The sequence below is a fragment of the Alosa alosa genome, chromosome 14, assembly GCF_017589495.1.
Source record: "Alosa alosa isolate M-15738 ecotype Scorff River chromosome 14, AALO_Geno_1.1, whole genome shotgun sequence".
Classification (NCBI taxonomy): domain Eukaryota; kingdom Metazoa; phylum Chordata; class Actinopteri; order Clupeiformes; family Clupeidae; genus Alosa; species Alosa alosa.
In genome coordinates, this window is record NC_063202.1 from 6869040 (window position 1) to 6881404 (window position 12365).

At 50.4% G+C, this 12365-nt stretch overlaps 1 protein-coding gene across 1 annotated transcript in view; it reads right to left on the reverse strand.

The window, feature by feature from the left end:
* Window positions 1–12365, reverse strand: part of chd9 (chromodomain helicase DNA binding protein 9) — a 99594-nt gene that overhangs the window by 64029 nt on the left and 23200 nt on the right. The window contains 2 exon segments of the mRNA XM_048262989.1: window positions 2969–3151; window positions 3153–3385. Of these exon segments, the coding sequence (XP_048118946.1) occupies window positions 2969–3151; window positions 3153–3385 (416 nt within the window).

The window sequence follows — 12365 nt, forward strand, 5'->3', positions numbered from 1 at the left end:
TTCCACTCGTTTTACAACATGATCTCCGGTCACAGTTTCTATACAATCATATCAGCAAAAAAAGGCTGTGTCTGCACCAAGTTCCAATCTGACTGAGTCACACACAGCTTAATTGCAGTCTTTAACTTCAAAACAGAGACAAAGGTCAAATTGTGCGTCTTGTGTGTCTAAGGAACATAGCTTCAATTTTCATTCTCTTTGGAGCTTATCACAACCTCAAACTCTTTTTTTGATCACGCAGGGATCAATTTTACTTCACAGACACACATTCCCCTCCCATTCCACTCCAGCACACCTGTGTGTGTGTTCACCATCTAGGAGAGTCTCTGAGGTGCGCTCCAACTCGATGCACAGAAGCAAAACACATTTTCTTTCACATTTTCATTTACTTTTTAAAATGTGAAAGTTTTTTTTTTGTGTGTGCAAACATTCCAATTTGTTCAATTGAAACGGCTTTCATTTCAGTCTCCATTCAGACTCCATTTCAGTCTTCAGTCCATTTTTCTTTGCCAAGAACTTCGACCAGTGGTATACACTGCATTCACAAACTGTGCAAGAGGAGCAACAAGGACCAGAGTGACACAGGGCCGTGTGCAGAGGGTGAACTCGGGGCTTTGTAAGGAGGATAATGTCAGCAGCTATCCGTGCGTGCGTGCGTCCACAACCAAATAGAACACTAGCCTCGGACTGTTTGCATGTGCTCTCAGACAAAACAAAAAATTGTCTCGCAGACAAACATTGCCTCGCATTTGTGTGCTATTCTGAACGCACCTCTGGTCTCTACACTGTGTGCTCCATCCACACACACACCTCTGGTCTCTACACTGTGCTCTATCCACACACACACACACACACACACACACACCTCTGGTCTCTACAGTGTGCTCTAAACACACACATCTCTGGTCTCTACACTGTGCTCTAAACACACACACCTTGAAAGCCCAACGCCTCAGCTCTCCTTCACACAGACCTGCAGCAATGCAGCACATTATATTCTATATTCCCCTTCGCATAGGGAAACGTGTGTGTGTGTGTGTGTGTGTGTGTGTGTGTGTGTGTGTGTGTGTGTGTGTGTGTGTGTGTGTGTGTGTGTGTGTGTGTGTGTAGGGTGGTGTTGGGGGGTCAGGATCCATGATGTGTTCCAGCTATTTCCCCGGCATAGATCTTATAAAAATCACTTATCACGATAGCGCGTGCATAGCATCGTCCGCAGGCGAGCGGCCGCTGGCCCGTCTGCTGAATACCAAACAGGGCCGTTCTTTTGTTTGAGCAGGAAGGACTTGGGCTCGAGACGAACCTAGTGCTATTCCCACTCCCATGCCAGCCAGCCAGCCCGCAAGCCAGCCTCTACCTGCCTGAGGGCCCAATCAGGGAGGAACTCATATTTCCCCGGCTCTCCCCATCCCCCCCCCACCGGGGGCCGCCTAATAACGCTATATCTGCACAGATGCCGGGTAATGTGCTTATAATAACACCGCAGCAAGTCTTCATCTTCTGACTCCAGGCAAAAAGAAAAGCCGGAACACTTTTTTTTGACACTTTGGTGTTCTCTGCTCAGGCCTGTCAGTCTATGAGATGAGGAGAGTCAAGTCAAGCTGTGAGAACAGAGCAGTAATATAGACCGGAGACCCAGAGCAGCACCTCTAGCAAGAGTTTCAAACTCTATATGGCTACAGGCTACATGGCAACTGCCAAAACGTACACAGTGATCTTTCTGTGGGAAACCTACATAGCCCTTTAACAACACCATCCCTGTGGTGGAAATATCTTTTCCGACTTTCGAACCCAGCTAAACTTTCAACAATTACCAATGTAGAAGACCCAGCTCCACAAATAAAAAGAACACACGCAGATTTTATACTATTCAGTGATCTTCACAATTCCTTTTTCAATGTACAGTCATTTCCTGTGTATTTGAGCATAAACTCATTGAGTATAAACTGCCGGACAGTGTTTTATGCAAGTTCAAAAAACAAAACCTTATTAATACCATATTAACTGCCGCCATATATTAACCTCATAGCTGATTTTTTTGTTAGCTAAATCAATGTATAAACCGCGGCTAATAGTTGGGAAATTACAGTAACACCACTACAACTCCTTTTTCAGTGTGAAGTTAGATACTGTTGGACGGAGAGGCCGGTTGGTACAAGACCAAGCCTGGGTAAGAAAATGTTCCAAGGACATACGTTACTCAGATATTTGGCCTGAGGCGACGAAGGGGAAGGAGCAGCCACCTTATCTCTCAACTGTGGAGTGCTTCAGCACAGACCGAAGTATTCAAACAAACAGTAAGAGTACTCAGTGCTGGGAAGCAAAGGAGCACTTAGAATACTCTGCTCTCTACTCTACTCTATAGACCCTTTCAACAAGGTAAACAAAAACAATGCTTGAACGTTCTATTTGGTTCCCAATCTACTTCCTCTGCATTAAGATAACATATGGAATGTTAAAACGGAAGCCTTGTGGGGCCAATTATGATGCTGATAATGGAACTCTCTTGAAAGGGTCCATAATCTTTCGTCTGCACAATTAGCTTTTTATACAAGTCCACTACAATCACCATAGCTGTGCTGCTAGGGGATTCTATTGCGGTTTCATCCAATGAGATGCTGCATGCTACCATTCTCTTATAGTCAAGCTTTTGTTTCAAATAATCAGATATGGGTCAACTGGGCTCCAGATTTGCATGTAAAAGATATACGTGAAGAAGAACAACTGAAAGAGCTCAAAGTCACACGACTAAACTGACATTCCTCCACTTTCAAACTACAGAAACTTTACAGGAACAAGTTTACAAGTGTGTCTTTGTTTTTGCAGATAATCCAGAAGAGCAGCCAGAAGGCTTACAAATCATGCAGTCATAAATGCAAGCAACACTGCACAACCATAACTGCACACTAACACCACGAAGCTCCCCCCTGAAAAAAAACCAACCAGGATGGCTGTGAAGAGCAGTGCTTACCCGATCTTTGCTTTCTGCTTGTTGGGCTTTCCCGACGAGACGATGCGGGCCTTCTTGGAGGTCCTCTCCTTGGTCCGGCCCTTGGCAGAGGCGGGGCATGGTCGGCGTCCGTGCCGGGCGATCCGCAAAGCTCTCAAAGCTGTCGGGCTCATGGACGGCTGGATGTTTTTTTCGCCAAGGCCAGGCTTTGGCGATGGCCTCGGAGATGATCCGGTTGGCCTTCTCCTGCTTGTCGTCCGACGAGTCCATCCCGGCCTGCTGCTGAGCCAGCAGCTGCTGCTGCTGCCGCTTCTGGGCCCGCCGCTCCGAGGCCGAGGAGTACGAGGACGAAGACGAGGATGAGGAGGACGAGCCGCTTTTCATCTGGGGGCTGAGGACCCGCACCTGACTGCTGGGACCATTAGTGTTCTTAGGGGGCTGTGGAACAAGAAACAGAAGTCGACAGAAAACATTAGCTCAGAGGCTTCCGGCTTCCAACGACAACTGACAAGAGCTTCTCTAGATTATTACAGGCTTCATATCCAACATGGCTGCACGAATTGTTTACACATCACAACCAGATCCACCGAGTCTCTCAGGGGAAAAAAAAACTGCTTCTTGCACTTCAGATTGGATAGGATTAGCATATGGGACACATTTGACAGATTCCCAAAGCTTTGGGAAAAGTAAGATTAAAAAGCGAGTCACAAGGACACATAACCATCCCTAATTCAAAGCCCCTCATCAGGGGACTTTCAGAGGACACCCTTCAGAGGCGTGTGTGTGTGTGTGTGGAGCTTCATGAGCTGTGTGCTGGGCCACGGTCACATGCAACAGTGCAGAGTGTTTAGGAGGCGGCAGAGCCAAGCGTGCTAGCTGCAAGAGGATACACCAGATGATGAAACAGACAGATTACCATCTCATCTCTCCGGCCCTCTTCATCACTCGCTCTTGCTCTCCTTTTTTGTGTCCCTTCTATCGCTCTTTTTTTATTTCAAGGCCGCGAGCCATTGGCAATGCTCATCTGAGGCGAGAAAGTAAATTTAAGTGAATAAAAATAAATGTGGAGATGGGACGCGCCTCGGGTCCCTCATTTAACACTTCGCCCTCTTCTTTTTAGAGCGCGTAGAGACGTACACAGAGATCTGTACACCATATCTCTCTCTCTCACACACACACACAGATCTGTACGCCATCTCTTTCTCTCTCACTCACACACACACACACACACGAGACGTGGACCCTGTGTCTAGGTGGCTCCTGACAGTTTTTTTTCTGCGTCAGCTAGAAGGATGCCGAGGCCCAGTCTGAGACGGAGGGAGGCCGCTGGCCAATGACATGAATTATACACACAGCCCTCGCTACGTGATAACATGTGAATTATACATGAACACGCACTGGCTTCCACACAGAAATGACACACACACACACACACACTTAAATAGGCCCTAAGCTTACAGCCCACAAGTCGGTCATAAACAGGCTGGATCAAAAACGTGATATGGATACGTTAGCAGGCATATGCGTGTGTGTGTGCGCGTGTGTGTGTGTGTGTGTGTGTGTGTGTGCCAGGCACAGTTGCCTTCCTGGATGAGAAATAAAAAGGGAATTATCTCGAACCAGAAAACAAAGGGGGATGGGCATGCGGAAAGGAAGGAGGGAGGGAGGGAGGGAATACATAGCAATTCATTTGGAAGATAAACAACAGCAGGCTGACTCACGTGAGCATGGAGGAGAGTGTGTGCGTGTTTGCGTGTGTGTATGTGAAGCTCTGCCCGAGTTCATTACAGAAAATTATTGGCCAAGACTGGAATGTCCTTCTTTAGTCCATTTCATGCCTTCTCAAAAATGTCAGGAAAGAACATGCAAAAAAAGGAGGAGAAAAGAGAACTGAATGGAAAAGAGAAGATGCTGAAGAACCTGGGAAAGAGAGAGAGAGAGAGAGAGAGAGAGAGAGAGGGAGAGAGAGGCAGCGAGATAGGGGTTGGGGTACAGGGCAGTGGGGAAAGTGTGTTTGCATGAGAGAGAGAGAGAGAGAGAGAGAGAGAGAGAGAGAGAGAGAGAGAGAGAGAGAGAGGGGAGAGAGAGAGAGAGAGAGAGAGAGAGAGAGAGAGAGAGAGGGAGAGAGAGAAGAGAGAATGAGATGAGGATAAATGCAGCAAAGTGAGTGCACTGCAGCTGTGTAATACATCTATAAATAACTAAAATTACAGGCTGCCAGCACTGCAGTGATTTCGGTCTCTCTGTAACCCCGCTCGAGCTCTCGCTAGCGCTCCCACAGAGAACACTCGGCCACTACAAAAGCACAGGGGAGCCAGGAAAAGCCTGTTCCACGAGCTGCCGGAGCCATACACACTCTTCAGCACTGTATGTCACATGAGCAGAGTCCATCAGTCACACACACACATACACACACACACACGTCGCCTGCTGCACCAGATCATAGAGCCACCAAACTGGGGGTGGAGGGAGGAATGAGAGACCAAGAGAGCAAAAGAGAAAGGGAGAGAGAGAGAGAGAGAGAGAGAGAGAGAGAGAGAGAGAGAGGACAGACACGAGAGGGGGGGAGGGAGAACGGAAGAAAAAATGGTCAGGGAATGAGAGAGGGGTGGGTGGAGGCAAAAAGCTGAGAGTACAGCTTCGCATGCCACCTAAAGCCGGACGCAAATAAAGGGAAAGAGGAGGAGAGGAGGAAAAAAACACGAGGCAGAGAGAGCAAGGAGAGAAAAAAACACAAGCAAAGCGAGCAAACTCAAGATGGCGGCAGTGGTGGCTGCAGCACGAGTGTGTGTATGTATGCGTGTCTGTGTGTCTGCGTGTGTGTGTGTCGGGGGAGGGGGGGGGGGGAGAGAGGGAGGGAGGAGGGCTGCTCAGTTCCTGCTGTTTGGGCCCCTCCTCCCTCCCTCTCCCGGCTCTCTCCACTCAGCGCGGCTCACTTACCCTTCCTCTTGGCCTCTTCACCGTAGACATGTTTTTTTCCTCTTCCTGTCCTCTCGCTCGCTTTTTTTCTCTCTTCCCCCACTCTCTCTCTCTCTCGCTCCCTTCAGCCAGTCGCCTAACAAAAGCCTTGCCCTTTCGCTGTTTTTATCTCTCCCTCCCTCTCTCTCTCTCTCTCCACTCTCTCGCCGTGTGTCTCCCTCCCGCCCTCCCTCTCTCTCCCTTTCGTTCTCGCTCTCTTCCGTGAGCGCTCAGTCCGTTCGTTCCCCCCTCCCCTCTCCCCTCTCTCTCTCTCTCTCTCTCGCTCCTCAGATCGCGATGGTTAGCGGCTGGTGGCGGTGGCGGCAGCGGTCTCCTTCACCTCCTCCCCCCGGGCGGCAGCATTGGGAGGGGGGCAGGGGAGGCTGACGTTGAAGGGCAGGAGCTTCGCTCGCTCGCTTCACTGGGAGGCTGGAGATCCGAGGTGCGTGGCACGGCCCGTCCAGGAAGCACGGTGCATGCTGCCTCTCTCTCTCTCTCTCTCTCTCTCTCTCTCACTCTCTCTCTTTCTTTCGCTCACGCGCACACTCTGTCGTTCTCTCGCTTCCTCGCGGGGCAAACAGGCACAGACTCGCTCAGCCACCACTCTCCTCCCTTCTCATTGATTCTCCTTCCCTCTCTCTCTCCCTCTCTCTCTCTCTCTCTTCTCTGCCGTTTGTCCGCTAGAGCAATCGCTCCCTCGCTCTTTTTCACTCTCTTCCTCATGCGCGTGTTCTTTTTTCACTCGTTCAGTGTCTGTCTGTCTATCTCTATCTCTCTCTCTCTCTCTCTCTCTTCCCTTCGCACCCACTTCTGCTTCCTCTTACATCCCCGGATTGAAAAAGGTAAGGGCAACTACTCCTCTTTTTGTACAAAAAAAAAAAAGGAAAAGAAAATTGCTTTTGTCGCTGTCGTCGTTTTTCCTCTTGCCCGTGTTTTTCTCTTCTTTTCCACGTGTTTTTCTCTTCTGCCTCTTCCCTCGTTCCCCTCCCCTCTCCCTGGCGCGTGTGGCGGCGGGCTCGAGGCGCGGGCAAAGTGGTGGAAAAATGAAAGCACAAAGCAGCAGAATGCATCAGCATGAATATTAGAGATGTCGTTAAAATCCGGACTCGTTTTTCTCTCTCTCTCTCTCGCTCGCTCGCTCGCTCACTCACACGCTCGCGCTCTCTCCCTTGCTCACTCGCCCATACTCTCTCTCTCTCTTTGTGAGGAAGCAGGCCAGCAGATGGTGCTAGCAGTTATTACATTAACTTTCACAACTTAACCCCACATGTTCTGGATTTCTCCGAGCCCAACGCACATTTTATTTGCCCACGTTTGCACTGGCCCTCTTATGCTCCTCCCGTGCACGTCTGTGTGTCAAAACACCATATCAAATAAATGAGCAATTACAGAAATAAACTCCTGATTGCGTCTTTTTTTTTAAAAAAATGATAATCCTCTCCTGTACCCAATGCTCTCAGTGACAGCAATAATAACACTAGTGACCGAGCACACGCTAGGCGGTGATGCAGGACAGGACAGGACAGGATAGGATGGGGCAGGGCAGAGAGGGCAGGGCAGAGAGAGGCGCACACACACACAGAGGGGGTGTCAGACTGAGCCGCCTGATGGGGGTGCTGGCAGATAGAGGGCAGGCTCCTGGGTCTGGTGAGGACAGCGCCACCACCACCACCATCACCACCATCTCCACTATTGGCCACACAGCAGCACTAAGGGGACAGCCAGAGAGGGAGCACGAGAGTCGAGAGAGGGAGGGGGAGAGAGAGGGAAGGAGAGAGAGAGAGAGGGAGGGAGGGAGGGAGGGAGGAAGAGAGGGTGGGAGGGAGAGAGGTAAATAGAGAAGGATAAACAGGGAGGGGGAAGGGGAGAGAGAGAAGGACAAGAGAGACAGAGAGGAGGAATGGAGAGGGAGAGAGGAGGAACGCCGGCAGCCTAACCCTCTAACACACTGGGTGGAAGTGTGAAAGTTGCCAGAGCGTGTTTCCAGGAAGCAGCACACGCCGAGCGGAACAGACGAGGAGAGGTGTCGGGAGTGTGTGTGAGAGAGTGTGTACTGTAAATGTGTGGAAGAGGGGAGTGTCTGTGTGTCTGTGTGTGTGTGTGTGTGTGTCTGTGTGTCTGTGTGTGTGTGTGCGCGCGTGCTAATGTGTATGTGGAGGTGTGTGTGTGTGGGTGAAAGGGGGCCCTCCCATCCTGCCAGAACACGACACAAGGGATATGGCACATGGTGTAGGGGGTACACCAAACATCCCCCACACACTCACAAACAAACACACAAACACACGTGAGAAACACCAGTCCACACCACCAAAGAGTGAGAGGAGGTTTTTACAAAGCGGCCTTTCCCCCAAAGTACAGGAGAAACCGTTTCCATTGAATCACACTGACGGATTGACTGACTGTCAACCAGCAACACTATCTGGTAAAAAGTAACCACAAGCAGCTTTCCACTCCACAGTGGGAACACACCTCACACACATCACACACAGCAAACCTCTGATGAGATATAGCAGGATCGTCCTTTCAGCTTTTAGTGGTCCAAATTTCCATTTTTACTCATATGGAAAAGTACCATGCAGAAAGAGCCATCAAAAAGACACTAGAGCATGGAGCCCATATGAGGAGATTAGAAGCAGTCCTCTGCTGCTACAGACCATGTCCTGTGTGTGTGTGTGTGTGTGTGTGTGTGTGTGTGTGTGTGTGTAGACAGGCAGGGGGTGCGATAAGGGGCCCGTCTTCCGTGCAACACATCACTGGCCACAGTGACACCAACTCTGCTGCCCCCCTCCTCCTCCTCCTCCTCCTCCTCTTCCTCCTCCATCCATCCTCATCCTCAGGCCCCAGTCAGTCCCTGCACACATGGCCCTGAGCCCACCAGCGGGAGCACAAGGCAGCGCAGCCTGGACCGGATTCCACTGTATCAGCCAAAACACACACACACCCACCCCAAATAAACATACACCTCTCTACACCCACACACCACACACACACACACACACACACAACACTGGGACACTGGGACCACCAGAGTAACGGAGAGATTCTAGGGAACAGGCCGAGCAGCCAGGCCCAGGGTGTCAGCCTGTGTGTTGGGTAATAAGCAGTTATCAGGGCACAGAGCAAGCGCCTCAGCAGCAGCAGGAGAAAAACAGAGCTTTACCACGTGTTGACTGTCTGTCTGTCTGTCAGCTAATAACTTTCGTGATTCATGCGTGCTGTTTGTTCAACTTGCTGCAAAGCCCTGTTGAATGATCGCCGTCAAGCTACAACAGGCCTTGGAGTTTGGACTGAGTCTAAGTGTGTGTGTGTGTGTGTGTGTCTGTCTGTCTCAGAGAAAGACTGATAACACACACGCTGGCACAGGGGACTTGGTGGCACTACCACTTCCCCTGCAGTGGGCTTCTATTCTATTCTCAGTCGGGCATGGCGGCTGACGCGGAGTGCCCAGCCTCAGTGTGACATGTTAACACAACAGCACACACTAACGATACAACTAAGCCACCAGCAAAGGCCCACACCACACTGGCTTAATCAAACCGCCTCATTTCACTGCACACAAACATGGCCCAGATGAAGAGGACTGGGCTGCTGTGAACTAGCCTACTGCCAGGCTGCATTTGCTGGCCCTTCTGCGGTGAAGTAACAGGGGACGAGGCAAATGTATGGTATATTGGTGTGGAAATATAGCATTCAACATGGAACGTTAGGAGTAGGTTAGGAGAGGCTATCAAAGCACTGACGTAAACCCTGCCCTTCAAAACAAACAAACACTGTCCGCACACAGAGACACACACACACACACACAAACACTGTGACACACAAACACAGCTCAGAGACTGAAATAGCAGGTCTTGTAATCTGGCCAGTACAGAGAGAGCTGACCTGGTGCAGGTGAGGCGCGCGTGCACACGTCTGTGTGTGTGTGTGTGTGTGTGGTAAATGCCAGCGGCTCTGTGCTGCCGCAGGAGAGCCTGATCTGCCTCTGTGCTTCTCACATAGCAAATCTCACTGAGCCCAGCTCACCCAGCGAGAAGGAGAGATGGATATTATGTATGTGTATATACGGGTCTGTGTGTGTGTGTGTTTGTGCCTGCCTCTGTGTATAGTGTGTGTGTGTGTGTGTGTGTGTGTGTGTGTGTGTCTGTGTCTGTATGTGTGTGTCTCTATGTGTGTGTGTGTGTGTGTGTGTGTGTGTGTGTGGCTGGCTGGATGTCTGAGTGTCTCTGGACTGTTTGTGCTGCCGGAGAGAGGGAGGGAGAGAGGGAGGGAGGGGGAGGGGGAGGAAAAAACATGTGCAGCCAACAGGCACATGCAGGAGTGGTCACATGGCGCAGCGAGCCGGGCCGGGCGCCGTGGCAACCCAACGGTTAATATTATGCAAATACCCTGCCTGAGCTGAGCCCTGCTGCGGGGAGTGGCTTCCCTCACAAAGGGAGGGAGATGGAGGGACAGAGAGAGGGAGGGGAGAGAGAGAGAGAGAGAAAGAGAGAGAGAGAGAGGGAGAGAGAGAGAGAGAGAGAAAGAGAGAGAGAGGGAGAGGGAGAGGGAGAGAGAGAGAGAAAGAGAGAGAAAGAGAGAGGGAGAGAGGGAGGGAGAGAGAGAGAGAGAAAGAGAAAAGAGAGAGGGAGAGAGGGAGAGAGAGAGAGAGAGAGAGCGAGAGAGAGAGGAGGGGGGAGAGAGAAAGAGAGAGAAAGAGAGAGAGAGAGCAAGAGAGAGAGAGAAAGAGAGAGAAAGAGAGAGAAAGAGAGAGAGAGAGAGCGAGAGAGAGAGAGGGAGACAGAGAGAGAGAGAGAATAAGAAAGAGGGGAAAGTTATGAGATGTAGTGCAAAAAAAGATGAGGATGAAGATGTTGTTAGAGGGAGCAAGAATGGGGGAGAGAGAGAGGAAGGGAGAGGAGAGGAGGAGAGAGACAGTGAGACGATGGGCAAACAGTACAAGAGAAAGAGGCAGGTAAAAAGAGGGAGAGAGGGAAATAGCCCAATGCAAGAAAGGAACAAGAAAGCAGACGAAGAGCAGGAGGGGGTAAAATAGAGAGAGAGAGAGAGAGAGAGAGAGAGAAACAGAGAGAGAGGGATAGAGAGAGAAAGAGAGAGATAAGAGATGGAGAGACGGGTAAAGGGATGCAAGGAGAGCTGAGGGAGAGGAGATGATGGGGGTTGGTATAGACAACACGTCTCAGCCGCATCACAGCTCTGTGTGATCACCTCACCAATGAGGATGCATCGGAGAAAGGCTGGTCTCCACTAGAGTGTGTGCATGTGTGCGTGTGTGTGTATGCGTGCGTGTGCATGTGTGCGTGTGTGTGTATGTGTGTGCGTGTGTGTATGCGTGCGTGTGTGTGTGTATGTGTGTGCGTGTGTGTGTGTGCACGCGTGTGCGTGTTCTCAGTATGGTAGATAACACCTGTGGGCTAGAAGGGAGAGCCTGCCAGGAGGGGGCACAGTTCCAGACACTCAGGGAAAACAACCCCTGCCCTCATTGTCAACGTCTCTCGCTCTCTCACACACACACACACACACACACACACACACACGCCTCTGCATCTTAACCACACAATAGAACATACTTCACACAAAGCCTTCACAAACCTGCCTGGGAGTTGGTCACACACACACACACAAACACTGACTGTTCTCTGTACAAACATACAAAATCATGTCATTCTCTCCATCTGTCCCTCTTTCTCTTTCTCTCTCTCACACACACACACAGGTAGTTCTCATAATCACTATCCCACTAGACACCTTCAAAATATGTGGACACACACACACACCTCCCACTTGATGGCATACACAATGAACTCTCCAGCCCAGTGATCCAAACGCCTGCTGAACCCTCACAGCCAACTCACTTCACAGCTCTGATCTACATCAGAGCCAATCCAATTGGGACCAACTGCTCGTGTTCCGAACGGCCAATCGTGCCTCCCTCCTTCAAACAGGAGCCAACCCCTGCCCTCTATTAGCCTCACCAGCCAATGAGAGGGCAGCTAGTCTCCTCAGAGCGAGAGAAGTCATCCATACCCAACAGCTAGTCACCGCATCCTGATTCATATTGCAGCTGCTCCACAGTGGTTATTATCGAAAAGTGCTGCTGCCGCTGCTGCTCTGTAAGAGCGCGTGTTTGTGGGGGGAACGCAGCGTACCTCAACACAGGAAACAAACACAAAAGACGGCGCGGGGGGGGGGATGGGCGGGCACATCTGCTTCAGACTAAATCAAAAGACTATGCGTGTACAAAAACACGTCGGCATCCGTACACAAACACACGTTTGATGTCTGATATGAGGTGTGTTGGATTACACAGAGGAAGACCCTCCCTATCTTTTGTGTCAGGCGTTGAAAGGAATCTCCTTCCTTTATTCGTGCAAGAGGGTCTCATTCACCACCTGGAAGATACGGACGCCAAATCCAGCTCCAATCAATCAAACAGAACTGGAACGATTCGGAACAGGTGGAT